This window comes from Coturnix japonica, chromosome 9 (genome assembly GCF_001577835.2).
Source record: "Coturnix japonica isolate 7356 chromosome 9, Coturnix japonica 2.1, whole genome shotgun sequence".
Classification (NCBI taxonomy): Eukaryota; Metazoa; Chordata; class Aves; order Galliformes; family Phasianidae; genus Coturnix; species Coturnix japonica.
In genome coordinates, this window is record NC_029524.1 from 6,478,162 (window position 1) to 6,502,789 (window position 24,628).

At 39.0% G+C, this 24,628-nt stretch overlaps 1 protein-coding gene and 1 long non-coding RNA gene across 9 annotated transcripts in view; one reads left to right on the forward strand and one right to left on the reverse strand.

Moving 5' to 3' along the window:
• The first annotated feature begins 211 nt into the window (after positions 1 to 211).
• LOC107318023 lies at positions 212 to 23,645 on the forward strand. 5 transcript variants are annotated; one of them, XR_004308399.1, is made up of 5 exons: positions 212 to 354; positions 12,652 to 12,822; positions 18,904 to 19,161; positions 21,151 to 22,643; positions 23,559 to 23,645. It is a non-coding gene; the product is annotated as an uncharacterized LOC107318023 (long non-coding RNA). The 5 variants fall into 5 exon arrangements; XR_004308398.1 differs by having other exon boundaries at positions 21,169 to 22,643; XR_004308400.1 differs by having other exon boundaries at positions 22,565 to 22,643.
• PAX3 (paired box 3) overlaps positions 7,949 to 24,628 on the reverse strand; it is a 61,317-nt gene continuing 44,637 nt past the window's right edge. For all 4 annotated transcript variants that reach the window (XM_015871337.2, XM_015871338.2, XM_015871340.2 and 1 more), the window contains exons 6-9: positions 23,639 to 23,804; positions 22,303 to 22,517; positions 10,066 to 10,312; positions 7,949 to 9,547 (exon numbers count right to left, since the gene is read on the reverse strand). In XM_015871337.2, the coding sequence (XP_015726823.1) occupies positions 9,513 to 9,547; positions 10,066 to 10,312; positions 22,303 to 22,517; positions 23,639 to 23,804 (663 nt within the window). In that variant the 3' untranslated portion in view covers positions 7,949 to 9,512. The remainder of the gene's footprint in view (positions 9,548 to 10,065; positions 10,313 to 22,302; positions 22,518 to 23,638; positions 23,805 to 24,628) is intronic.

The following is a 24,628-nucleotide window of genomic DNA, read 5'->3' on the forward strand; positions in this document are numbered from 1 at the left end:
AAAAGCTGCATTTCAGCAAACGAATTAAATGTGAAAGAAAAAAAAAAAAGTAAGAAAAATTTGTTTTTTAATTACCTATTTCATAGAATCATAGAATCCTTAGAGTTGGAAAGAACCATCAGAGGTCAAAGCAATTTCAAGCAATGCTTTGACTTACTGAAAAGGGGACAGGCGAACAAGATAAGCACGTAGACCTTCACTTGAAATATAAGCAGCAGAGGCAGCCCAGTGCATCTTGCAGAGCAATTCAGTTTGAGAAGTTCAAAGAATACTCTCTTCTTCAAAGTCAAATTTCACCACCACCGGCCGGGCCGCGTTCCACTTCTTTTGATTCCTGTCCTCGATGAACTCCTGGTAAGGATCTTTCTTTGAAATAGCTTTCTTCGAGCGTACATAACCAAAAAAGACAGTCAGTGCCAGGAAAGAGTAAAATAGCATGACAAAGAGGATGAAGAAATAGGCATTGTCATATGGTTTGTATTGTGGTTCTTTCTGTTCTGTAGCATTTTTCTTTGTGTCCAGGTTCCTTTCCAGAAGTCGCAGAACACATTGAGAGATGAGAGAAGCTAGAGCTGTTTGGTTCATGTTGGTGAATTAAAAAGCATGCAGGAAAACACAGAGGAGAATGAGCACGTAGGGGCCCCAAGCGATGCTTCATTGAAGTGGGAATCTATCCACCAGCTTTTACAGGGCTTGGATCTGGCCTGCAATCATTTCCTCTTTTGGTAAGGAATGCTGTAGAGCACTTATTGGGTCTCAGTCATTTGATAATGAGGCATTTGGCTGATAAGGCTGCCTTGCCTATGAAGCGAAGTCTATTAATAATAACAATAATGGAACAATAACAAATCCTTAAGACATACATCTGCCAGGCAGTTTTAAATGTGTGATTATTCTCCTCCTTCCTCACTATATTCGAGGAGCAGATCTGCTTCAGTCACTAAGTGAAAGGCAAATCACTCCAGCTGTGAGTAAACCAGCATTCAGAAGGACACCCAATATGTCATCTCAACTAGTTGCTACCTCCAAGCTAAGCATGAAATTTTTTACATTCAGCTGAAATCAGGCCATTTCAAAGCTCAAGCGGGAACCTGAATAATTTAATTTAGCGCTGGGAGTCTGGAGCTGCATGCTGCCATAAATATGGACCACACCAGAAATACAAAAGAATATCAAGACAGAAAGGAACAGCCTATAAAGTTGTTCTGGAAAATAAAAACCTCGACTGTCACTGACGAGCAGACTGCACTGAGTATTTTCAGGCAAGGTTAAGTCTTCTTCAGTGTAGTTTGACACAGGTCACATCTACTTGCACAATAACAGCAGAGCAGCGCTCCCTGGATTCCTGCTTCCTATTGTGTTTTACAGGCCAGGTCACTCCAAAGTAAATTGTTGTTTTACAAAGTAGTGAAACCTTATCTTGCTACAAAAAAAAAGAAGCCCGACCAGTCCTTACTGCCACAAACGACAATGCCAGCTGTTCCTTTCTGTGATCTGAATTCTGGGGAGTAAGCACCATGACTTTGAAGTGGAGAGCACATCACTGGACGAGCAGTTTGCCAACTCTGAACTGTTTCTTTAGGCCTGACCCCCTGAACTGATTGTATGATGACTAATTCACATGCTAAGATTGCAGTATATCGGTATCACTAAACAGCCTGCATTTGTCATTAAGGGTTTCTTGTAAAAAGAAAGATGAAAGTGAAGTCTGTAATCTTATATGAGCAGCAGACTATGGCATAAGTACATTTAGAATATGCCACTCCTGGAAAAAAACGCTCAGCTCCACATTTTAACTATTTGTTTTAAAATCAGAAAGAAAAAGAAAAGAAAAAAAATCCCCATAAAAAGCAATGCCAAATCCTGTTCTTGGTTACAACTAAGTTATGGGAGAGATCTTACTCACCTACTCTCACATATGAATGCGGAGGACCTGGTAGCATTCTGAGGACACTGAAGAAATGCTTTAGCATTAGTTTAACTAGTGCTAAGATACATTTTCTAAACTAATATAAAACATTCAGGGGAACCCAGATCCCAGTTTATATTCACGTAACTGGAAGAGGATTTTCATTCAGAACTCTGCAGGTCTTTTTTGTTTGTTGTTTTTAAAGAAATTGCTTCAGTAGAAGGAGCACGAGAGCCTCCATAAACTGCACACAAACTAATTCCTGCCAACTTCCTGCCTACTTGGAAAACTCACTCTCTCTGTTGGCCAGATTTCTCTGGCTTTCTGGTATTAGAAGGAAGTAAATAAACAAATAAGGCAGGGATAAAGGGACACGGGATATTACACTTCAGCAGAGAAATAAGCAACAGAAATCACACCTGTGAATTTGAAGCAGCAGTTTCCAGCACACCATGAGCAACTAGTGCCATGCCCACACTTTTTCATGCTTATTAACAACACGCACAAGGCTTTGTATTTACCTACCCTTATCTTTCAGCAAAAAAAAACCAACAAAACAGATCCACACCAGTGACTCTGGAAGCTGAATTACAACACTTACAGGGCCACACTTCTCAGTACATAACCTTCATCCCAGAGGAAGCTCACAAATTCAGAGCTCAGGTACAATAAACTCAGCTCTACATCTTCCTTTTCAGACATAGCATAAGATATCGAGATCAGTCCCTCAAGAAGAGAGGGAACAAGAGCCCTTTATCATGATTAATTCATCATTTTACCAGTTTCCACAAGACAGCTCACAGAGTAAATCTCCACATAAGGTAAGAAAAGATGACACATAAAGGAAGCCTTGCAGCCTGAACGCTTACCACATTAGGAAAGGCTTAAAGACTCCACATATGCAGAATTAAAAACCAAGGCATATACATACCATAGAAGACAAACTCTTCCCCCTCCAGTCATGCTTCTGGTGAGACCACAATCATGCTCCCCTCACTCTTAGGAAGCATTTTACACTGCAACATTGATTGGAGTGAGCAGATGGGGGTAGTTTGCAAAATGCTGATAGCAGTGATAGCAACCTGCTGTGCTGCCCTGCTCTACCCTTCCTAAAGTGCTCTTGCCCAAACACACCTGTATCAAGAGCCTCATGATATGTCCCACCCCAATTAACAGGAAATGTTCATTCAGCATTTTGCTCCTCTAATATAATCTATTTTTATCCTAATTTAGGGTGTTCTGTGTGCTTTTCCACCCTGAATTGAACAAATCAGTGTTCTGTTAGGTTACACAAATGCTGCTTAGAGTTGCTTTCTCCTTTCTTTCCACCCTCCCCCTAACAGCTAAAAGTACATAATGATGCTTTGAACAAGATCCTAAACAGCTATTTCCATAAAGTGGTCCAATTCTTTTTAGAGATGTAAGTACACAAGATTCTTCAAATGTGGGGGGACAATGAGTGAAGATTAAAAAGAAAGTAAAAGATTAAAAGGAAAAGGCCATAAGAAAAACTCAAAGGGGGGAAAAAAGATCAAAAAGAGGATTAACCATGTTACTTGTTGTTTTTCAGAAATTAAAGAAGTATGGAGGATAAGGAATTTGTTTCCTTTTGGCCCTAGAAAAATGCCAATTATGGTAGCTAAATTGCCAGGATCACATATCAGTATGCTTTGGAAATGTGAGAAATGGATGGGAAATATAAACACGGGGCAATAGCTTACAGTTATGTTATGAATTAAGCCACAAAAATATCAAGATTTAGTCACTGAATAAGCTGCCAAAGTTAATCTTTCCTGATGAACTTCAGCAGAATCAGAATAGAGACAACAGAACTATAGTTTCACAGATCAGAATTGCTTGGCTCACTCACCTTTGATATCTCCAGGTCTCATGCTCCTAAATTTTCTACTGAAATCAAAGGAAACTGCCTAAGTGTACAGGAATATAAGATGGAGCTCCCTATCTACGATGTATATTCATTTTAGGAGGCTTTTTAAAGAGGCTTAGGTATTAATAAAAAAGGGAAATATTTGGAGCTCTCTTTGGCAAGTGAGCATGTGATTCTATCATACTAACACAGTTTTTGTTTTCTTGTAAAGTGTTACGACATACTAGCAGAATAACATTGTGGCAGGGTGGGGGAACAGCCTCCTTCCAGGTCCTTTTAATAGAAGGCATTAATGTAGCCCTTTGCTGATGAATACATCAAAAGGAAGCAGGCATAGATCTCGCCCACGAGCTCATTGAGTAAAGCCCTGATGTGCCTTACCTGGATCTATGGGGTAGCTTTGCAAGTCAACTATTATTTCTGAGGTCCATCAGCTGGTTTTGCTCTCAGTGAGGTGAGCCCAGCCTGCCCCAGTGACAGCGGCCTGGCCTGAGGTGACGCCCAGGAGGGCTCAGCCACCCGCCACAGCAGTGCAGGCCTCATGCATGAGGTTCTAAAGGTCTCAGCACCAGCACTCAAGGGCTGCATCAAGAACTGACCTGAAAAATGCCCTAAAAGCAAAACCAGCCTAATGCTCGCAGGATCAGTCTAATTAGGATCCAAAGTTATTAAACAAATCACCACAACCCACCTGCAGCCGCCATGCTTTTTCCCCTCAGCCACCTTGTGTGGACACCAAACGCTTGAGGAAAGGTGCGTTAAGCAATACTTAATGGCGACTATGTGCCTTCCCCACAGCAGACAGCAAACCCCGTGTGTGAAGCTGTACCTGAGTTTCACCTTCAGGAGAAACTGCCCCGTAGGTTTCTTAGAGGCTTCCCAACATGGCTCCACTTCCTGCCCTGGAAGCTGGACTGCTGCATGGGACAAGATGGCGGCCTCTCCAACCTCATGCGCCACAGCTCCATCCATAAAGCCAGATGCTGTCCTTCTCTGCTCCCAGTCCTGAGCTTCCTCAGCCTCAGCAGATAACATCCCCCAGCAATTCACTGTTAGAGCTGCTTCTCTCCTGAGATGTAAGGAAATAAGTCCCTGCAGGATAGGAGCCAAGAGAAAGAGAGAGCAGGAAGAAACAAGCAGCTTAGCCTTTGGTTCTGGCCTAAGGGACAAACTGCAGCAGAGATGAAGACACCAAATAGTTAATAAAGCTTCTGAACTGTTTCCAATTCTCGAACAAGGAAGCAATAGTTCTGCTCTTATCAGCAACTGCTCTTTTGTATTTGTGTATCAAGCTAGCTTTATTAAATTATTCAGCAAAGGTCAAATGTGATGTGTCTTCCTAGTTTTATTATGATTTTCTATGACATTGCCCGAGTAGCTGAATAATAAACAGTGCATGTCAATACGCTACAGTGCTGAGATATCCACAGGCACTCTGGATTACAAGGCTCTACAACCATCAGTTCTGAGGCAGTGTGTTTTAAACAAAGGTTTAAGCTACATGTAAGCACTTCTGTGTGTTGCTTGTATAAACACAACAGTGAAACAGAACCAAGCTCCAGCAATGTGTACATACACTGATTTTGAAGCCTACTTGTACAACATATAGTTAGTAAATATTTGAACCAGTTCCTTGCTAATAATCTGACTTGTTGAATCCTTCAGCTCCTTATGACTGATGAGAACTTCCCAGATTGGGGTGAGCTGCCCTAAAGTGCTGGAAGAAAATAGGCAGTAAAAAACTGACAGACCTAAGTGGCTATTACCTACAGTGACTGCAGAAGCAGACTGAATTTTTGGTTATTTTACAATTGATAAAGAACTTCAAATCAATTTGTGTGATTCTTTAAGATAACTTTATGACTTCATATGATATATCCCCCGATTCAGAGTTACCGAAAGATGCATAAGGCTTTTTCACCATTGGCAAATGACAATTACAATGTCATCTATATAATCTAAAGGAAATACATATCTAAGGTTAATTGAACAAAAATTTGGTAGTTTAGTGTAGTGTAGTTATTTGGGTTGTTCCAGATTAATTTTATCTGGCTCTAGGCAATACCTAGACATCACTGCAAAAGCCAATGTAAATTAAAAATAGGATACTCTAATCAGGATGTAGGTTTTCTTTCAATTGTTAAGCAAGTAACAGAAGACTGCAACGAACAATACAAGGAGCATTATGAATTCAAGCTGTCCCTGGTTCCTGATGGTCTTACTGATATTGCTAAAATTTATTTCTTACTTAAAAGATACAGGTGTATCTTTCAGTGATCCACTCACAGACTTTAAGGTCAGAAGACTTTATGGATAGAAAGCATTGAAAACTTTCGTGGTTACTGATTCAGGACAAAGGTTTGCTTTACACATTATCACATTAGGGTTTTGGGGTATTTTCAGAGAGTACGGGTTACTTTTGATAAAAGGAAGATTTAAAGTCAAGGACTGTACCATAGTAATAGATATTTATTCTTCAAAAGCCACCTCTCAGAAGTTCCCAAGCCCTAGACCTTGGTTTAAACAGCTATCGTTACTTATTTCCATCTTACAGCATGTGCAACACACACATTGCTCTCCTCCCACACACACAAAGCACAAAGCAAAAATAAAGAGAAAATAGAGGAGGGAAGAGTCTCATCAGTAAGTATGTTTGGGACTCAATACAACATTTCACTGAGCTATTCCATGGCATTTGTGTCAAATGAAATATCCATGGCAGTCTCATGCCCCTTTGACTTTCTGAGTGCTTAGCATTTGTATTCCAGAAACACATGTGGCTCCCAAGCTCTTCAGCCTTGGCAGTGATAACAAGGAGGGATCAGAGTACCCCAAGTAATCCTTACAGCTCTGTCAACAATTCCTATGGCACATCATAAATCAGGAACCTGCTTAGTCCCTCTGCCCCAGTCCTCACTTCTTCCGAGAGCTCATCCCAGCTCCCTGACTGCATGGCTTGCCTGCAAGACAGCAGGATGATTTTCTCCATATCTGTCTTGTTTCCAGGCTCACCAGCTCTCTATTAGTCTCTGCAAGGAAAATCTTGGGGGACACTTTAAAAATAGAGGATTGAGGCAAAAATGCCTGCTGTTGGGCTTTGTGTCCAGAAAGCACTTCTCCAGCAGTTCTGCAGGGATGGGGGGAGAAATGCCAGCTCTGTTCCACCCCAGCCGATGGAATGGAAGAAGGCTGATGGCAAAGGTGGAGTTAGAATCATTCCACCTGCAACAAAGGTACAGCCCTTTGGGGATGAAGCAATCACACCATCTAGTTCCTAACTGCGCGAGCAGCTTTTATCCTGTACTGTACAGCTTATGTCTTGCAAATAGGGGAAAAAGGCTCATTAGAGCTTTGTAGCAAGCAGAGGACAGTGCACAATTGCCAATAGCCAAGCCCTCAGGAAGGGAAAGGCAATGGAAAACAGAACATCAGAAAAAATGGGAATCTTAGAGAAGGAAATTGTTATTAAAAGGAGACGTAATTTTTAATTATCACAGATATTAAAAGTGTACCAGAGAAATATAATCTAGAAAGGAAACTCTCCATATTTCAGCATTTTTAAATGCCTTCCTCTCAAAAATGTTATTATTTCATTTTCCAGCTGATAAGACAGCGCTTTTTTTCCAAACAATGAAATAAAAACAAAAATTAAATGAGTACATAAGAGCTGAACATTTCAAGGTAGCCAGTTCCCCCACAAAGCAGTGAGGAAATTAAATGCCCACCAACCCTCTAGAACTGGTGTGCCACTGAAACGTATTCCAGTTGTCTGGAAGTCTTTCCCCCAGTTGCCTTTTCTTAACCCTGTAAACAAATTCCCGAGGCCTTTAAGAATGCAAAAATAACCAGTACGAAGGATGAAAAAATAACCAGTACAGAAGCTGCCCATGAGCCATTACTCATTAGAGTTCTAGCGCTGTGTGAAACCATCATAGCTGACCTACTTGCACTGAGTTTAAGCCCTTCAAACGCACAGCAAAGACATGAGGCTTTTGCTGTTGGGAAGACATACAGTGCTAACAGTGCTTGAAAAAAGACAAACCCAGACCTCTGAGCAGCGTACAAGCAGTGCCTGAGCACAGAGGCTGCCCAAGGCTACTGCTGCTCTAGATTGCGTGCAGAAGACACTAACATAAGGAATACACCTTGAGTTGAAGATAACATGGTTTATTTCTTCATGATATTCAGATTAAAATGTATCAATGTATTTAGCACAATACTACATTTTAGGACAAAATCATCAGTGCTTTGCAAGGCTTCATAACTGTTTATTCATTATAAATAGTAAATATTTACTGAACTTTTTACATGAAAGACATTTTTTTGTTTTTGTTGTTTTGTTCATTTGTTTTTTTTACAACACGCTGTTGGTAGAGGCTGCAACACAAAGAGATTTCGTTTTTCCCTCTCCCTTAAGACCAATGTGCGAACTAACCTCCGTACTGAATCTAGTCTAATGCACTACTTCATTGTCCTTAACACTAAAAGGAATGTATTTGTGTTCTGCCTCTCTCTTTGTTCAAAGAATAGAGAGAAATAAATAACACCGTCTTCCATCTTCCTCTCAACATCACAAAACACAAATTTATTGACATTCTAAAATGTCACAATGCAAACTTCTTGTAAACCTTGGCTCCTATAATTATCTTCTATATCGGATATCACTGTATAATTTAAACGACTGTGTTCTGTACAGGTCCATCTCTGTTCATGTCCCGTACATCACTAGAAAATGTAAACGTAATCATTTTTTCTTACTGTTTCCTGCAAATGACCTTTAAATCATGATTAGCAGCTGGATTTTAGCTGTCCAGCAACTGCAACATTTCTGTATTTGATCATTAGGAATTATGCACTGCAAAAATAAAAGTACCTGCAAAAATATAGTTCTGATTCTATCTATATGACTTTGGATGATTCCAAAGCCTGTGTGAGGTACACAGTATTGCACATTGCTAGGCAGTTGTGAAAAAATCAGTCACGTTGGGTTTTTTTTTCCCTCCAAGTTTGTTCAAAAAGGTACAATGGACCAGGAAAACTCCACATAAAAAGATAAAATGTATTTTTCATGTTACATGAGATCTTGTCTCTCGGTAAAGCAAAACTCATAAGTGGCATTTATTGACAACATGATTACAGAAGCATGGTAAGATAACCAGTAAGTTGCTCTGGAAGTCTTTTGCATTTATCCTAGCTTCCTATAGACTGTGACATTTCCTCTTGATGGCCATTTCCAGTGTGTAACAAAAGAGGTTCTGCTGCCCATGCTTCAGAAACTGGGCAGCTTTAACGTTAGACTAAAGTCAGCACTGGACGCCAGATGAGTCAGAGTATGCAGAGCTCAACTGCTAAATTTCAACATGTTCCATTTGTCCCAATCAATGCACATTAATTTCAACAACAACAACAAAAAAAAAAACGGAATGTTTTGCCAGGCAGCAATATTAAGTTCTGCTCTGTTTTGTATACCCACTCATAATGAACCATGTCGCATTTATTTATTCATTATTGCTTTTGGCCTCTGTCTTCTGTATAGCTTTGTTCAGTCTTCAGAAGTCTACTAAATGCTATGACTGGAGAGAGCGGGACAATCCTGCTCCTCTCATTGGGATTGCCCCGGTTTAGACTGCAGTGTGTTGAGAAGATCCCTGGTATCCAAGCTCTGGAGCGAGACCGGAAAATAACACCAGCTTTAACTTGAAGTGGACAGTTCATTTATGCAATATCTGGCTTCAGATAATGAAAGGCACCTGCAATAGAAAAAAAACAACAAAAGAAGCTTTTTAAGTCACGCTGTGACAACCTCGCAGCATGGGGCCATGCCAACTACAGGTTGACATTGTCATATTTAATATTGATATATCAAAGGAAAAAGACTAATATTTTTATTCCTGGGACAAGTTTGACAAAACTCTACGTATCTGGGATTATATACTGTAATGATTCTTGAGCTGACCTCATTAAGAACATGTGTTTCTAATAATGGAATGCCAGTGGTTATTTCGATTTGGACAACCCTTATGTTTTACCTAATGGCAATCAGGTTTCATGTCTCAACAATTAATAACATCAAGATGTTGTTGACATCACTTAAGAAAATAATTATGCAGCAGAATTCTTGCTCCAACCTACAGCTATCTCACCAGTGCACTCCACTCGATTTTGGAGAGTAGTAGCAGTCAGCCATTAGGATCTATTCCTGTAATTTTCTTTGTTGCAGACAAAAACACATACAATTGATCAATGACTATGGCGTTGCAGTACTCACTTTGTCCGTATTGTCCATACTGGTAGCCCGTGACGGGGTCCATGCTGTAGCCAGTGGTGCTGTAGGTTGGAGGGCAGTAGGACTGGGATGTAGGCAGGCTGTCTAAACTCTTCATGTGATCTAGCCGCTGACTGCAGCTGGCTGAGACAGTGGTGGTGGGCTCCAGACCTCCAGTCAAAGGGGACAGGGCATAATCAGTTTGGGGCTGGTGAGGCACACCACCATGGTTAGTCAAGAGTCCCATTACCTAAAACGAAAGGTAGAATAATTGAGTTAAAATGCGTGGAAAAGTGTATTCTTGTAGGGGCTGTAGGAGTCCTCAAGTTTTTCATCGTCTTCCTAAAACAGGTAGGCTTAAATCTATGCTTTAGCTAACTAATACAAAGAGCAGAAAAGGCTTCATTATCCATCGAAATAAAAAGTGATGGCTAGTAACCCACAAAAAGCAAGACTAAGGGCAAAGAAGGAAAAGTAATTTCAAAAACTATTGTGATCTTTGTCTGATCTTGTGCCCCAGCCAGGATTTCTGCAGGTTTTTATTCCTCGAGGACTCAATCATAATGGAACAGGAAACAGACAGCCACTCTTCACCCATACAGTTCTGCATGGTCCACTAATACAGAAAAGCTATGAAAAAGTTTACATGCATGTGTGGTTTGTTTTTTTTTTTTTAATCTAAGATCAGCAGCATCTAAAATGGCATTAATTTGGAGTGAATCACAGCAATGCCATTGACAGAAGTAACAAAGAATCCCAGCACCAAGATGAACATAAACGTGTAGGGAAGAGGCAGAGAAGCCCTAACTCCTGTCTCTGGATACACTGTGTGCTGGTCTGAAGATGTGGAATGGGATAAAGTGCTGTTGATTATACCAGTTCTCAACTTAGTCCTGAGTTAGAGGAGACAACAGAAATAGTCTGGCTGTCCAGACTGACCTTGAGGCAGCTCTGCTGTGACTCCCTTAATAAGCCGTCCATACACAAACAGTTATAAAATCAACAACTGAACTGAGATTAAATGGAAAGAGATAACTGGAAAATACATATGTGTCTTTACAAAGGCTCAGCCCTCTAAGCTATAATTTCCAGTAGAAAAGCACAAAAGATTCCAGAAGCACCTGTGCTTTTAAACAGGAGTCAAGGAAGCTGCAGTACTAAATGCTTGATTTACAAATATCAACTCACATTATAGGCCGGTGTGTATTTGCATTCCCAGCACATCTCTACAGCCCATTTTGCAAGTAAGTTCTGTTGAGAGAATTGCCTGCTTCTGCTGGACGGAGCTGCACTTCAAAGCTTGAGAAGCAGTTTGCAGGTTAAAATGGAGAGGTAATGTGCAGCTGCTGCCAAAACAGCGTAACCTGATCATTTTAAGTTGGTCTGCCTCCAAGAAAGCATCACAAATATCTGGCACGTGCTTTTTGATAATCATTTTGCTTCACTGCACTTATCCCAACCTAACAAAAACTATTAAATTTGCAGTCTGTTTTGTGAAAAATAAAGCCATGCTCATACGAATATGTCTGGTTCCTAAAGTTTTGGTGTCCTTTCTCAAATTGTATTTATTTCCCACTTCAATAGAAGAGGGATTTTTGTTGCAGGGAGCTCATAGACTCAGCTCAGCAAGATCTGAATTGTTTGTTTTAAATCAATAAGCTAAACAAGCCCCAGGGATCATGATTAGAGACTAGGAAGGAAGACAAATCCAGGTCTTACATGTCTGATAAGGAAAAAGCAAAAGGCGTAAGCAGGGGACTTCAAAAAGTAACACCCAGATGCCTGCCTGCTTCACGCATACAAATCATGTCTTGAGGTGCACTCAGCACATCTCATTGTGAAACCCTAGCACTGAAGTTAAAAACACAAAGAACTTGGATTTGGGTATGCAATGTTACATATATATCTTATATTATCTATATATATTCATACTTCATTCAAATCACTTTTTTCAAGGCACAAAACCTATTAAAAAGAATTTGAGATTCATATGACACAACTTAAGAAGCCTTAGAATTGCCAGAGATTAAGAAATCATCATACTAAAATGGCAACCTGAGTGGTATTATGACACCAAAAGACCCACTAAAAGATGAAAGTACTGGACTCCCAACTTATTCTCCTCAAACTGGATTCTGAAAAGTATTACGGTTTTTCAACATTATTTTAGTAAGTTCTGCCATGTTAGAAAATATACATTTCTCTTGGACTTTTGGGAAGCAATGTGATCATGACAACGTAGCATGTTTAACCAACTGATATTGCATCGGCAGCATACAATGTTAGATACATTATGCTTTCAATGAGCATAGGTTATATTAATATTCATCCTTCAAAATTAAGGTTGTGAACTTAAAAGAATAAGAAATTCCACCAAAAAGAAAAACCCCACATACCTTAACATAAACATTTACGTTAAAAATTACTGCTGTGAAAAATATGTACATTGGCACAAAACTGTAGTTTTGACTATGGTTTTAAACATTCATGGTTTATCAGAAATCTGAAATAAGTGCACAGCCCTTTCCATCCCTGTATAGCACCAATGTAATCCCAGTACTTACAGCATTTTACCATGTTCTTTTCCAGGTTCAAGAGCAGGGAGAACAGCCTGAGCTTGTGTTGCCCTCACAGCCCCGCTGGAGTCCTGATGCCACTCCTCTGCATGTGAGCTCTCAAATCACACACCATCTCCACCAGGAGTTTTATGATGGATTGCTAAACTGGGCAAATAGCTATTTTGCCAACCACACACTGCAAGTAACTCTTTTCTGTTTAATATTTTCAACAGAACATAGCACAAGACAATTCACTTCTTTTTTTAATTAATCAGGAAATAGTACAAGCCTTTAAGCATCTTTTATAAGATGCTCCTAATAGACACTCTGGAGAAGAACTGGCACAGCACCCTGTCTCTGAGGTGGGGAAAACTAGAATAACGATCTTCATAGAAAAGTCTTCTTCAGAAGCCGTAGGAATCACGCTGTAGTTGATTAGTATCGAAATAATTAGATTTTTGGTTATGTCTGTTTTGAAAGCTATAAGGGAAGTAGCCTTAGGGCAAAAGTCTTTCATATGGTATGTGCCATGACCTTATCACCCATACAAGGAGTTACAGGAAGGGCATGGCTGACTTTCACCTAATCAATTAGATAGCCATCAATGGGCCATGCTGTAAGATGCTCAGCACCTTCAGCTTAGTTGCATACAAAAGACACATGAAGATGTGGATTTTGCAACTTCTGCTAGTATTAAACAGTATAATACGAAATAAGTAAGCAGATCTGGGTTTTTTCATTAACCACTGCAAAAACATTTATACAGTCCACATACCATTCAAATTACTGGAAAATGAGTACTTGCCTCTGAATTAATGAGGGGAAATTGAAGTAGTAATTGTCACCCTCACCAATCTGGATCTCAAAGAAGTTAAAATGCTGCTGTAACTGTTCTATTTATTTTAGAAAATAACCCCTATAAATGCCAAGATTCAGGCTGCTTTACATTGCATGTTTTGTTTTCCTTAAAAAGAAAAAAAGTTGATCTATAGCCTTTGGGTTTTTATAATAAAAGACAGCGTATGTAATTAATAAAGTTATTTGTATATTCTGTTAGAAAATGAAAGTGCATTCAGGAATATCAAAAAGAATGAACTGAAACAAGTCAACTCTATGGAAGAGTTTTCATGGAGCACATCCCAAACATCCCAAACATTCATTGAAACAAATCTCTGTTGACACAGCATCGCAGGCTGAGGTTATGATCAGGAGGAAGAGAAATGATGAAAGCTTAAACACCACGTAGACATCTGGTCCTCTATCAGCTCTTAGAAAATACTTCTACCATTAATAAAATAAAGTCCATGAAACTGAGAAAAAGCTCATTCCATTTAAATGAAGCATTATGTCCATTAATGTGGTTGGTCTTTTAGGACGTAGGACCTACCATAAGCACAATAAAATTCTCATATGTTTTAATTCATTTACGCATGCCTGCATTTAATATGCTTTGTGACCATGTCTGCAATTAATATGATTTATGAGAAAAGAACATGTGCAATATTTTTTTGGGTACAGTGATACATTTTTTCCCCCTCCTGTGAATGAAAGATTTAATGAAACAGCTCAAGGAAAATTGTTGGCAGTTAACGTATTAAGTTGAACTGACAGAATCACCAGTAAACTTTAGTGGAGTTAATGATATCCTCTTATCTGACCCTGACACATTTGCAGCATGTAATTTACAGAAGCTCTGTCCAGGGAATCTTGACAAATGCTCCTAACGATGTCAGGGCAATGTTCCATTCTAATGTAAAACAGATGTGGGTCAGATACCCTCATTCATCACAAACACTGCAAATTTCAAACTCCTTCTGAGATGAATGGCATTACCTGCTGTTAACTCTTTTCACTGCAGAAAAATCTCTCACACAAAAAATATACTGCGCTGTAAAGCACATAAAAATGTTTGCCCTCCTACACTAGAATGGCAGATTTTAGTCGATTGTATAAAATGAACTACTTACATGGAGCTATACCTATAGGATCACAGAGCTGTATTTCTGATTCATTTCTTAAACACGACGATTTCTGCTGGATATGTGAAGAAACTCAAGAGTAAGAATTTTGTGCCAACTGGCAACCACTTGGAACCAAATACTTGGTTAATAAAAATAGGAGCAAATACACCGACTTTGAAGAGCCGATGATCTGACCTTCTGAGTACTTGAATCAAACGAGGCCTCATACTGATTTCACACCACTACACATCAGTGGTAGCTACACTGAAATCAGAGAAGGTGCAGCGATATACCATCTAGGACAACTGAGAGGATAACTTGATCCTACAAGAATTATATTTTTAACTACAGGAGATTACTGATGTCCACAACATTACCCCAGTTTGTCTCTAAACTAGTGTCTTTTTTTCAGGCACTACATCAGGGACTCACAGGACTAGGTGACTCTATCAAAATGATTAAGAGAAATTTTCTAGATCCTGTTGCATGGAGAAGCTTCAAAAATGTTAAGACTGAAAAGGCAAAATAGATGGCCCGAAGATGAATGTATGTTCAGTTTTCTATTATATACTATTTATATATATATAGCATGTAGTTAAATATCAATACTTAATATCTCAGAATTGTTAGGCAGTATTAGGAAGTGTAGGTACTGGCCTGTGAGTTTATATTGTTAAATATGGCAATATTACTTACAATTGTTCAAAGCATAGAGTTAGATTTCTCTTTCTGAATAAATTCTTCTCCCACCTACTGCTCAGCCCAAAACACAACAGAGACAATCCAGCCACCATCACAAAGGCTGGAGACTCGCACACGCCTTCAGAACCAGAACACACCATTCTGTTTTCTGGAAGCTAGACAAACAAAAACCATTTTGTTTTCCTTTTTTTTTTTCATTATTTTAAATCAAAACACTGGTTAATTTTGACACTGGCAGAAAGCCTGGGGTTGTGATCTGCAAAGCTTTTACAGCAAGATTATCACTGAACTCTGGCTCTATTACAGCTATTACATGGTCTTTCATGGCTGGATCAACCAAGGGGAAGTTGCTACAAAAACCTCGCCAAGTAGTTAAAAAGAAATATTATCCATAAATGTGAAAAAGATGACAAACAAACATTGCTGAAGGAATCCAACCTGTAGGGAAGGGTTTATTCATGAGGCTTCCATTAGTGTCTATGCCAAGGACTCTAACGCCAGGTTAACCATCAGCAGGAAAAAAGCAAACATTTTGCTGTTTTGACTAGGCAGGACTAAGCCTCTTAGCATTCTGACTCAGCACTCATTCTTCCTTTTATAAGGAAACGATTACTGTTACTGATATCCTGGCAAAAATAAAGCAAAAAATTGGGCAGTTCTCTTTTGAGGGGCTGGAAATTTTGATGCAAACTGAGCCCTACACATTTGAAGACAGACACATTACTTTCTAGAGCAACTTTGCTATGGATTAAAGTTTGCTCTTTCTGACCCCACTGCAATATAGGCCTCTCTCTCTATATATATAATTATATATTAAATACTGTGGTATTTTTAGTACTCTCTGGAAATCTAAAATACAGAACATAGTTACTCAAGTAAGCCACCAGTGGTTACTCATAACAAAGCCCTCATTCACGCACCAGCCATTATCTGAATAAATGTGCAAGTACTTACATTCCTGTAGATATTTCCATTTTGTGAATTCATTAAAGAATTAAAAGTTCACCAATGCATACAAGTCACATATTCTGGGAAGAATTAAATCACGCTTTCTCTTAAGTGGTTCAAATTTAAATTCTATGTGCAGCAAAACATTAGTTTAAGAGCAGCAGTGCAGCTGAACACTCATCTTGGGTATATTGTAAGTGATACAAATTATTATGGAAACTGGTGAGTTGATCTGGTGGTAATTCTAAAACTTTCAATATCACAGGGTACAAAATAAGGCTTATTATGTGATGTCTGTTAAAGAAAAATAAAAATAAAAATAAAGTTTAAGATGTGAAATTACCATAAAGATTTGTTCCAAAATTTTACAGTTATTATATATCATGAATGATGCTTTATGCTAAAACATTCTGGTTTGTGTTTTAACCTCTGAGGCAAATAAACATAAAGTTTTTGTTTTAAATAGGAGTTGCTAGAGGAAGGGAAAACTCAGGCTTCATTTTTGAAAGAAATTTTCACCTGAAGATTCGTCATGAAACAGCAGCCAAATGTATGAGCAGAGAAACAGCTAATGGTCAGAATCATTGACTGTTTCAAAACGTATTAATTGAAGAACTGTCAAAGCTCCTGGATAAGCATTATCTTCTTATAGTGCCTACAAAAAGCACCTTCAAAAAGAAAACCTCAAACTCTGAGCTATAAATTTGCCGCAGTTTGATGGCTGTAATGTGAAAGAAAAACGTGATTAAAAATCACAGTACTTACTGAAAAGTTTTATACATGTGGTGTTATTTTGCTCCTATATTTTCACATGATTTTCCATCAGTCCACTGCCTTTTTTTTTTCCCCTTTCCTCCCCCTACTTCATATTTCTGAGCAGTAAGAACAGACCTGTTTGGAAGGCTGCATTCTGCCCTCGAAAACATTCTGGCAAGGGGAAAGTGAAGCTGGAAAAAAGCCCAGGGAAGGGAGCTGTGGTGGACATTCAGAATGTAAGGTCACCAGTTTATTGTTGCAGTTATACTAATAAGTATAATTAATCTATATAATAAACATATTAATGCATTTTATTTTAATAATGACAGTATTTTCGAAATGATGTTATTATTTTTGCAAGGTAACAATTATGAAACAATTGAATCTCATGTATTTATATCATATTCCAGAAACAGAAATAATCCCATGGACTGAACTTTCCCCTCTTTCATCTAATGCATTTATTTTTACTAAAAATAAAATTAAAGTTATATCACGTGAATTAACTTTTTTCCCCACAAGGAAATCCCTGACATGTTCTTGGTCATTAAGTAAAGAGTTCTCAAAGCCAACATCACTGTGACAAACATTATGAGCTTCTGATTGGTAAGGAACTAAATATGATATTTTCAGCTGCACAGTAATCAGAAGGTATTGTAAAAGGCATAATTAATTAACAGTTGTATTTTTTCTTCCTGCCCTGGAAATGAGGAAATTCAAGTTTATTCTTTAACGGAGCATTCTCTTTAGCAGAGTTAACAAGACAGTATGAATACATCTAACTGATACGACAGCCGCCGTCAAATCTATGCTTCAGGTTAATGAAAACCAATGCTCACAAGAACTAATGCCAGTTACCTAGGATCTGTCTGACCATGAAAAGTTACAGGTTCATTCTTAAACTCAGGCAGTGAAATGTTTTGACAGTAAAAAAAAAGAAACCCTGAAACAGCTGGAAATTTTACTACTGTTCACAGAAACGTTTGGAATTTACTTATCAAGATCAGTCTTGAACTCCAGGTAATCGCATGAGAACTACGAAGTATTTTCAAACAATACTGTGATCTTCTGCACTTCAACATTCAATCCTCTTTCCATTTTGAAAATACAGTCTTTAAAGCTACTAGTTAGGCTCAGTTATAGAGAAGGACAATAAGGGAAAGGAAAAAGTAGAGCTCAGTAGTTTTCTGGAGGGCAAGGAGGAAAAGAAAACCTGATGTCCAGCAGGATAGAGGTTGCACACATTTGTTCTTTCTCTGTTAAAAATTTACCAGAGCATCCTAAAAGTTAACTGCAGGAAGCAAGTAGCCTCATGGGCAGCAATGTGAGCACAGTGTTGCTGCTTGCTCTGAACCTAGGAGCAGCCAGAAACAGCACGCTTCCAAACCTGCAAACTGTGTAGGGCAAACTGTGCTGCTTTGACATTAATAAAAAGCACATGACAAGGTCAAGGGATGCCCATGTACACCGGAAAAGACCTTTTCCTTGTCTTAAACGAAGCAGTTCAAAATATTGAAATCCTGTCTTAAAAACAATCTGCTCTTATAAGACCATACACCTGCAGCTCTTGCAAGACAAATGTTACGGCAGTCCATCTTCTGTTTACAGCCTAAGAACCAGGGGTGACTGGTAATGCCGGACTCAGAAAGTGCTATGGCAATTCAGAGGCACGATAAACTCCTGTAGACACAATTACCCACAGATACGCTATTCCCTAACAATTCTGAGTTAACCAGTTTTTCTTAAAAGAAAATGCACTAAGCAACTGAAACCTAATTTGAGAAGGAAATACAATATCCCCATAAATGTATGCATTAAAGCCAAGAAGCTGCATAACAGGCATAGAAAACATAAAAATATGCGATTTACATATATTACACACTAATAATCTCTGTTCTGACATTATATTTTGATAGCTCTGGCTGAGATGGAGTGCTTGTGGTCTGGTTGTTTTTCTATTCGATTGAAACAAGGACACTCCCAGCTATCGGTTCCCCAAGACATCCATCACTATCTCATTCCTGCAGAAGCCTTTCTTCGACAGGTCTGCGGGCCAGGTTCTCACCACAGCCAGGTGGTAGCGAGGAAACCAGATGCACAAGGAGAGCCATCCATCATCTGGAGGGGATCTGCAGGTCTTACCATGATGTAATAAAGAGCTGAATGTTCACCAGGTGGGACCCTTCCTATTCTTTCAGTCTTATAAACAAGAATACCATTTTATTTTCCAGTAAACTACCAGCCTGCAAGAAAGCTACATTAAGTTCTGCTCCTTAAAACTGAGCAAGATGTACAGTCCTCTAACTTCCAAGTTTATGGCTGAAGTGATAAAAATAAAGTTACAGCATCCCAGTCATTTCCCCTTTCCTTCTGTGCTTGCCTTGAACAACACATCAATCCATCATACCCAAGAACAAAGTTAGAAAGGAAACATCTCCACAGCAAATAAAGCACCCCCAGAGGTCTGCGTGTCAGACCCTCAACTGGAATAAACTCAAATTAAAGGGAAGAGGGGGCTTAAGTCTGGTAAGAGTATAATCCTGTGAATCTTAATATTAGATTTTTTTCTGCAAATTCTGAGGGTTGTTTTTTTTTTACTCACAAAAAAGATTATTTGGGTTCAGACAAAGCTCCCACCTCCTCCCTCCCTCTGAAGTCACTGTAAATTCAGCCTTATGCATAGTATATCCAGAGTGCTTTTCTGAGAGAGACACTGATGGGTGGAAACACAATTTAATTGCTCACACACCCAGACTTACTATGGTCAAAAATCCACCAGCCAGCCAAAAGATCCTCTCTCATCTAAATTCCACACACACGCAAGGCAGTGCAACATGCCCACTCAGCAGGAAAATTCCTGTTTCTTTCTTAATAAAATCACCAGTGCAGAACTGGCTTTAAACTTTCTGGCTACACTCGGACACTTGTGGTGCACAGGTCCCAAGGAAACCCAGCAAGGGACCCCCCAAAACCAACTGAATCACATCTTACACCCAGGAGCACAGCACAGACGTAATCAGCGTCTTGTGCTCGTCCTTCAGGCATAAAGCACAGTTGTTGTTTCTTTGGAATCACAGTTGTTCCACAGAATGAACAGTTTTATGCAACAAAGACAGAATAGTTGCAGAGACTCAAACCCTGAGTATGTCATTGCATCCAGAGGTATCTCCGTTATCACTCAGACCCCAAGACTGTTTCAGAGGTGCTATAGGTAGCAATACATGAGTGTTTTAGGGCTGTTTTATTTGTTTGTTTGTTTGCAGTGAAGTGATGGAAATATATTTATCAGCCAGTCAGGTTCATCATTCCGTTGTCAAGAAGCTGCTCAGCATCTAAGTGTATATAAGAGATCACTTGTGTATGATCAGTGATGAACACACAGCATCAATTTCTGAATGATCAGCCTCCTTCTAAACCTGTTGGTAAAGGTGCAGAATAAAGACAGCAGCTCTAAAGACCAAGGCAAAAAAAGGTTTAGAGCAGAAAGTTAAAAAACAAAAACCAGCAGAAGTTTCATAGCATAATGACAGAGCTGGGTGTAAAGAAGCCCAGCAATTGATTAAAAGAAGTCTAATCTGCTCCAGAATCTCCTTTTGATTATATCAAAACTCAAATCAGCAAGACTTTGGGGGGAGGAAGCCTGGCCTCACTGTTTTGTCCCACTTTGCCCAGACATCACAAGATTTCTTTACTGTTGTGCTCAACTTCTGTGTCACAGACAATAAAAGCTTTGTGAAAGAAAAAAAAGATCACATTTTCCATAGCCAGAACTAACATACATTTAAACTGACACTAACAACTACCTTTGATGGATTAACGCTCAATCCCAGAAAGATATTTATATCCAAACTGTGGAAGCCTTGCATATTATGAAACCAACCATTTTTAAAAAGTCATGGCTTTTGTTGAAGATTGCATTTAGAAATGAGGATTCTTTCGAACAAAATCCATTCAAGTCTTGTTGGAAGTACATCCGTTTGTTTTTTTCTGTTGGTATTTTTTTCTCGAGGTTTCAAGCCATAAAGTTTTGTACTCCACTCTATGCTATAGGAATCTGTGAAACTTAATTACATTTACTGTTACAAAAAAGGGTTTATGAACTTTTGCCTTTGGGCAAAAATGTTTATTTCATTGCCTTTGTTATTCATTCTTTTCAACTCCAGTGCCTTTGAACTTTTCAGCTGCACAGAGTTATCACCGTTGCACAGGAACCAGGAACTGTACTCCCGAGATGCAAACCACAAGTTGAAGAAAACGAAGGAGGCAAAGATATATGAGTCGTTATTTTGGCCACCCTTTGTGCCATTAAAATCTCATTTTCTGCCTATTAGAATGCCCTCTCCCTGCTTAGGCAGTGGTGATAGTCGGTGATTAGTGTGTAATTGAGTATAATTGTCTTTTCACTTTTCATTTGTGTCATTCTGAGCTTCTCTCTGTTTTTCTAACCACTTCGAGGAAAAAAGGGTGGAAAGAAGATAAAGCCGTTAAAACTCTCACTTTCAGCCCTGAAGAGATTCCTGATTGTAATTATAGATTGCATCCTCTTTGTGACTTCTCAGAATTTAGTGGACATCTCTTTCCAAGCACCTGGGCAAAGCTCTAGCTAATAAAATAAACTACTGTCTATTCAAGTTTAACTAATAATGTCAGCTTCAGACAGATGCCTCATGTAGGAAAATCTAACCAACCTTTTGACACTCAATTATCAAGGCAATTTATTAACGTGATTTCCTAAGAAGAGCTCATGCAAATTAGAAAAACAATTATGGTAGTCATGCATTTACACATTGCCGAAGAGCAGTAATGCTCCTAATTTATGTATTTATAACTCGATTATAGCTCATCCATCTCAAAGTGTAGCGTTCAGCTCTCAGAACCCTCCAAGCGCCACTTGCCTGCAATTTTCCCGCAGTATCTGCTGAAACCTTTGAGAGGTTATCTTAAAGAGATTTTATTCATGCAAAAGCTACAAGATCTACTTTCTATACCTAGCACTGGATCTTCAGGAAAACAGCAGTGTGTTACCAATGCCTAACAACTGAACGTAAACACAAACCCTGTATGATTACTTTATAAATCACCTGAAATTAAATATGAGCTATGACTCTTGATTCAGCCATTAGGAAGAAAAAAATAAAAAATTTTTTAAAAAAAAGAAAAAAAAAAAGAAGGAAACTAGCAAACTGAAATCATGTGGCTTGTATAAAGAATACATTATGGTTTAAATTTGGCAATTCATTATACTGTGGCCTGAGGGAATAGACTCTTTGGTTCTGGTATACAGCAAATCCTCTGTCTGAAAACACAGGACTGACCTGAGGTGAAAGGCCATTGCCAATGGCAGGGTTCATGGGATTTGAGGGCCCGGACGGAGGCACAAAGCTGTCTGTATAGCTGGAAAATCCATGCCTGGTGCTGGGTAGGCAATAGGCAGAGCTGCTCTCTGGGTTCGAAGGGAGGCTGCTTTGGTGTACAGTGCTTGGAGGGAGAGGCTGAGGTCTATGGACTGTACTGCTTGGATCAGACACGGCTGGAAGGAAAAGAAACACATTGATCATTTCCCTCCTCTTTTTCTAGCGTAATAAGTTCATTATGTGAAGCTCGACTTGATATAATTTCATCAGAACCTGCATGGAAGTACTGATTAAACAGAATGGTAAGCCTTCGACACTGCTAGATATCTAGCTGGCCAGTAAAATTACATACAAATTCCATGAAATTGTCATTATTAAATAGACCATAAAAGCCAAAACACACACTTGCAGTTTTCACACAGTTCTCAGCAAGTGCATTGTTTAGAACTGACACCACAAAATTATATATAACATAGGAAAATAAATATATTTTAGATGATTTATATAGTTATATATAAGCGCGTACTCACACACATACAAGCTTACATTCAAAAGAAAAGCTTAGTTTGTTTAGAAGGCAGGCTTTCCCTTTCTGGTCACAGCATAGAAACTCTGCTGTGATTTGTAGTGAAGCTAACAATGGATGGGAAAAGTCCTGGCTTTCGAAAATTCCATTACTTAGATAATCTGGCAGCAACATTCAGCAGCAGTTAGCATAAAAACGTCACAGAGGGATCATGGAGGATACGGTAACTTGGCTTATACCATCTCTCCTGTATGGATTTCCTTTAACAGCAAAATCTAGTAAAGACTACATATAATGATCTGTTTCCCTTGCTCCAATCTACCAGTGTTCACAGAATTTCTGGTAAGGTTATGACAAATTTTTACCATGCTGAGACTTGCTACTATCTGATGCAAAACAATGGTTTGAATAGCTGATTATTTCCACTGGGAAAAGCTGGTAGTACTTACTAAAGTTTCAGTGCATCATCACCAAAAGCAACCAAGAGGACAGGACAGAAGTGATGCTTCTTTCACATCACACTTCTGCAATGCATGGGGCTATTATTTCTTGAAAGACCTTTCACATGGAACCAGCTCTTTCTTGCAGCAAAACAAATTAGAATCCTTACATATTTTAAATAAGCAGACTTGCAAGGTCATCATCAAGTCACTCCCTAATGTAGCCAATGTCCTTTTTTCTACATTTTCAGAAACATTTTGTTTCTGCAGTGGATCAACACATGAAGCCCCCGGTAGCACTCTCTAGCCAAGTACCTGTTTGCTACTGTACCTTGCGGTATGGAGGTGGGCTGATAGGATGGCTCAGAGAGCTGGTATGTCGGCAGTGTTGGCATGGCGCTGGGTGGAAACCCTCCTGGGATCAGGTGGTTAAAAGCCATCAGTTGGTTGGCTCCTGCCTGCTTCCTCCATCTTGCACGGCGGTTGCTAAACCAAACCTACAAATGATTTAATTAGGCATATTTGATTTCTGTACATTTAATAAAGGTGCATCAGAAATAACAGCATCGTATTTAAAATGCAATCAGTGTCTCGGATAGTGCAAGAGAAGGTGTGCAATGGGCAGTTCTGTCACAAAAAGAGCCCTTGGCACACGCTTTCATGGTTCAACACACAGGAAGCAGGAATCCCAAGGCCCAGTTTCCTCTCAAATACAGCCTCCTGAGAAAGAAGCTGACTAATGTTTTCAAGCTTTAGTGACTTTAATTGCTATTAATCACTGTTCCTATGTGCCAGATTTAATGAGAAAGGAAAAACATCATCTCTCCATTTGATCCGAGTGCCAGCCAAAGCTATTTGGTCTGAATTGTTTTGCTTTTGCATTTATATTGCTGACAAGTCAGCAGCATCCCTTGAAGCACTGTTGGAAGGTGCTTATATTTATGTACTGGAATGTTATATTGCCCTAATTATCAACAGAACTTTAAGCTTTTAATCTGAAAAACAAAGAAACATACATAAAGTCTGCATACAAAGAAACAAAGCCCACCCAGAAAGTTTTCATGTATTCCTGTATGTACAAAACATCTCTCAATAAACTCAACATTAACACTAGATCAGAATTTCAGTACTAGATCAGTATTTCAGAACAAACCACTCTGAAATCTGTTCCCAAAACAGGGTATCAAGCAGATGGGTTTTAGATTAGTAGAACAATTCAACTATAAATCTGCTTTCTACCAACAAGTGGTTCCTTGACATCATTCTCAGCTCATGCTATAAGTTTTCTAAGCCTTTGGTGGCTCTTATTACCTACAAGAAA